Source organism: Calliphora vicina, chromosome 5, assembly GCF_958450345.1.
Source record: "Calliphora vicina chromosome 5, idCalVici1.1, whole genome shotgun sequence".
NCBI classification, from domain to species: Eukaryota; Metazoa; Arthropoda; class Insecta; order Diptera; family Calliphoridae; genus Calliphora; species Calliphora vicina.
Genome location: NC_088784.1, coordinates 91212559 through 91215403, shown reverse-complemented (window position 1 = coordinate 91215403; position 2845 = coordinate 91212559). Strand labels below are relative to the sequence as shown.

The 2845-nt window shown below is 34.1% G+C and overlaps 1 protein-coding gene across 1 annotated transcript; it reads right to left on the bottom strand.

Moving 5' to 3' along the window:
• Positions 1-1514: 1514 nt before the first annotated feature.
• On the bottom strand, positions 1515-2156 carry cato (cousin of atonal). The gene has a single exon (XM_065512962.1). It carries the CDS (start codon positions 2154-2156, stop codon positions 1515-1517), a length of 642 nt encoding a protein of 213 aa, XP_065369034.1.
• Positions 2157-2845: the final 689 nt, after the last annotated feature.

Sequence of the window (2845 nt, the reverse complement as noted above, 5' to 3'; positions counted from 1 at the left end):
CCACGGATAGTCCTATTATCCATCAATCGACTGGTGCTTAATAATAATATTGTTACGAAATTGTACTTGAATTCAAATATAACGATTTTAAGGGCTGATTTAAAAGTAGCATAATGCTTTCAAATAACAGTGCTGTAATAGCAAACTGTAACATATCTATGGGCATTATAAAAAATAAAAGCTTTCAGTTGATCATTGATTGTAAGTTGGCAACGCTGTTTGCTGTGACCGTATATTCGAATTCGAATATTCAGTTAAAGAACATTGTAGAAATAGAGCTTTCTAGAAGGTAATGCAGTGTTATAAATAGTGGCAGAGGTTGCAGTCGTTAGTGAGTTTATCAGAGACGCTTTTCGAATAAACATCAACTGAGTGCCTTAAAGTGTGTTGTGTTTTTTTCAATTGAATTCGTGTACATTATAAATTGTGCCTGTATTTCTGCGAATTTATAAACGTGTATAAAAAAAACACTGAGTGACTATTTAATTCTGTTGTTGTTGTACATTTTAAATAAATAAAGAGTTGTTACAATTTTCAAACTACTAAACGGCTTTTATTTGCAATCAAAAGTATCCGGTTTATTTAAAGCAAATAAACCAACGTTTTGAAAAGGTTAAAACGTAACAATATTCTCCTCTCCTCTCTTTCTCGGACCTCCTTCCTCTTCACTTCTTCTACTTCTGCATTACATCTGACTTTCCCCTTTTCATTTCTATCTGTCTCTCTTTTCTATCTTTATTTTCAGGTAACACAAAGGGACCTATTGCCTGGACCAAAATGAGCTGCTCTCTTTCCTGTCTCCACTATGCGACTGGCTGAGAACCTAACCTACCTAAGGAGTACGTTAGAGCATTTGTAGCATTCCTAATAGAAGACCTGAATTTAGTTTTGCTTAGGTTCTTCTTAATCCTTTACTTTTATAGAATATACTCGGTTCTGCTGGTGCAAATTAAAGCTGAAATAATCCACTTGCATTAGAAAGTAAAACGGAATTCTACGTTGTATTTTTGTATAAACAGTTTATTTTTTATTATCATAATTATGATTTTAATATCTAATAACATTTTTTAACAATTTTGGGCAGTTGTGAATATAAATTTTGTCTAAATACCAAAGTTTGGGGACTGAGAGAAGGTTTTTGTTTTACAAACCACAAGGATCCTTTGCTTATGTTATAAGATTGGTGTTGATTAAAATCTTTGCTCAAGTAACATTCTAGAAGCAAACTTTAGGCTTTGTTGAAATCCGCCAGATCCACCAAATCTATAAATTTTTCAACATAGCAACACATATTCAGGATCACAATCTCTTGGAGAAGGAAAGGTTTAAGCAAAGTTTGAGAGTTATACAAATTTCTTTCCCTCTTTTCAGAGTTTTAAGAAGTTCTTAGCTTAAAGATCATTTGAAGCTTAAAGTCATAGTATACAAACATGCCTTACAGTTAAGTACTTTGGTTAATTTCTAGCTGCTACCTGGTTCCAGGAATTTTCTCAATTCCCATCTGCTGCTCGCTCTCACTGCAAACTTATATCGTGGGAAAATGATGATGAGGCCATACTGCTGGGTGAATACAAACTATTGTAACTTAAATCCGAGGAATCCGAACCATGATCCAGCATATCCATTAAGGCCATAATATAAGTCTGAGCCATTTGTAATGTTTCATATTTGGACAGTTTTTGTTCTAAAGAGGGAGCCGGCACCACTTCTCTTAAACGATCGAATGCCTCATTTAAACCATTCATGCGTTTGCGTTCGCGGGCATTGGCTGCCTGGCGTCTCTTCTTAAGCACGGTGGGGCTGGGTGGCGTAATGGAATTTTGCAAATGTAAATCTTTAGCAGTTATAATAGATTTTTTGATTTTCCTGTTCGCTTTTGATTTCTTTTTAACATTGTTTGAGGTCTCACTGGTTTCATTTAAAGCAATTGTTTGGGAATTATATGATGGCTGGTAAAATTCTGTTGAGTTGGCGGGAGTAATTGCTGGCGTTAAAGGCCAGGAATCCATATAGACATTATTGCTTAAGTATGTTGCTCCAGCTGGATAATTGGGACTGCCCATGTACTGTGTACTATCATCTTCCACAGAAGAGGCGTAAGAGAAATCCGTGGCTGTATATTTATAAGACACTGTATAGTTTTCACTTAAATTCATATTGTTGGGTTTTTTTTATTTTTCAATATTTTCGTTTAATTTTAAATTTTGTTTTGTTCTTCTCTTGGCACTTTTTTTCACGATCTTAACAATTCAAAGGTCTAGTTGTAACTAATCATCTCTTCAGCAACTATCCTGCTTAACTTTCAACTTTGCGAGTTAAAAACATTCAAATCGTAATTCATTTCTTCTAAAAAATTCCTTCATAAACTAAAGCAACAACAAAGAAAAAGCGTCAGTTGTTCAATTTTTTTTTGTTACAATTAGACCAACTGTTCTTTTCTAAACATGACCATGTGTTGCCTACTTTGGCTCGTGATCAGCACGAGTTGTATTTAACTCAACATCAGTTCAGTTCAGTTTAGTGTCTTCTTTTTTTTTATTAACGCAATAGTAATCTATTGCTATTATCAAAAAACATTCATTCATTCTTTTAAATTTAACATTCATCCCCCTCTAGCTCGTGGCCATCACAAGTCTGGCTAAAAGAAACAAATATTTTCACCACAACTGACCACTTTTAGTTTCGACTCGCTGTTGCAAATAGTCCTTTTTTGTGTTGTTGCTGTTAAAGAGATAGTGCATAAATTAAATAAAAGGAATCATCATCATTAACATATCAAGCCATTAAATATTACTTGGACTTTAAATTGAAGAGTCCTTTTTTTTTAACTTGGCGAGGGTGTTGC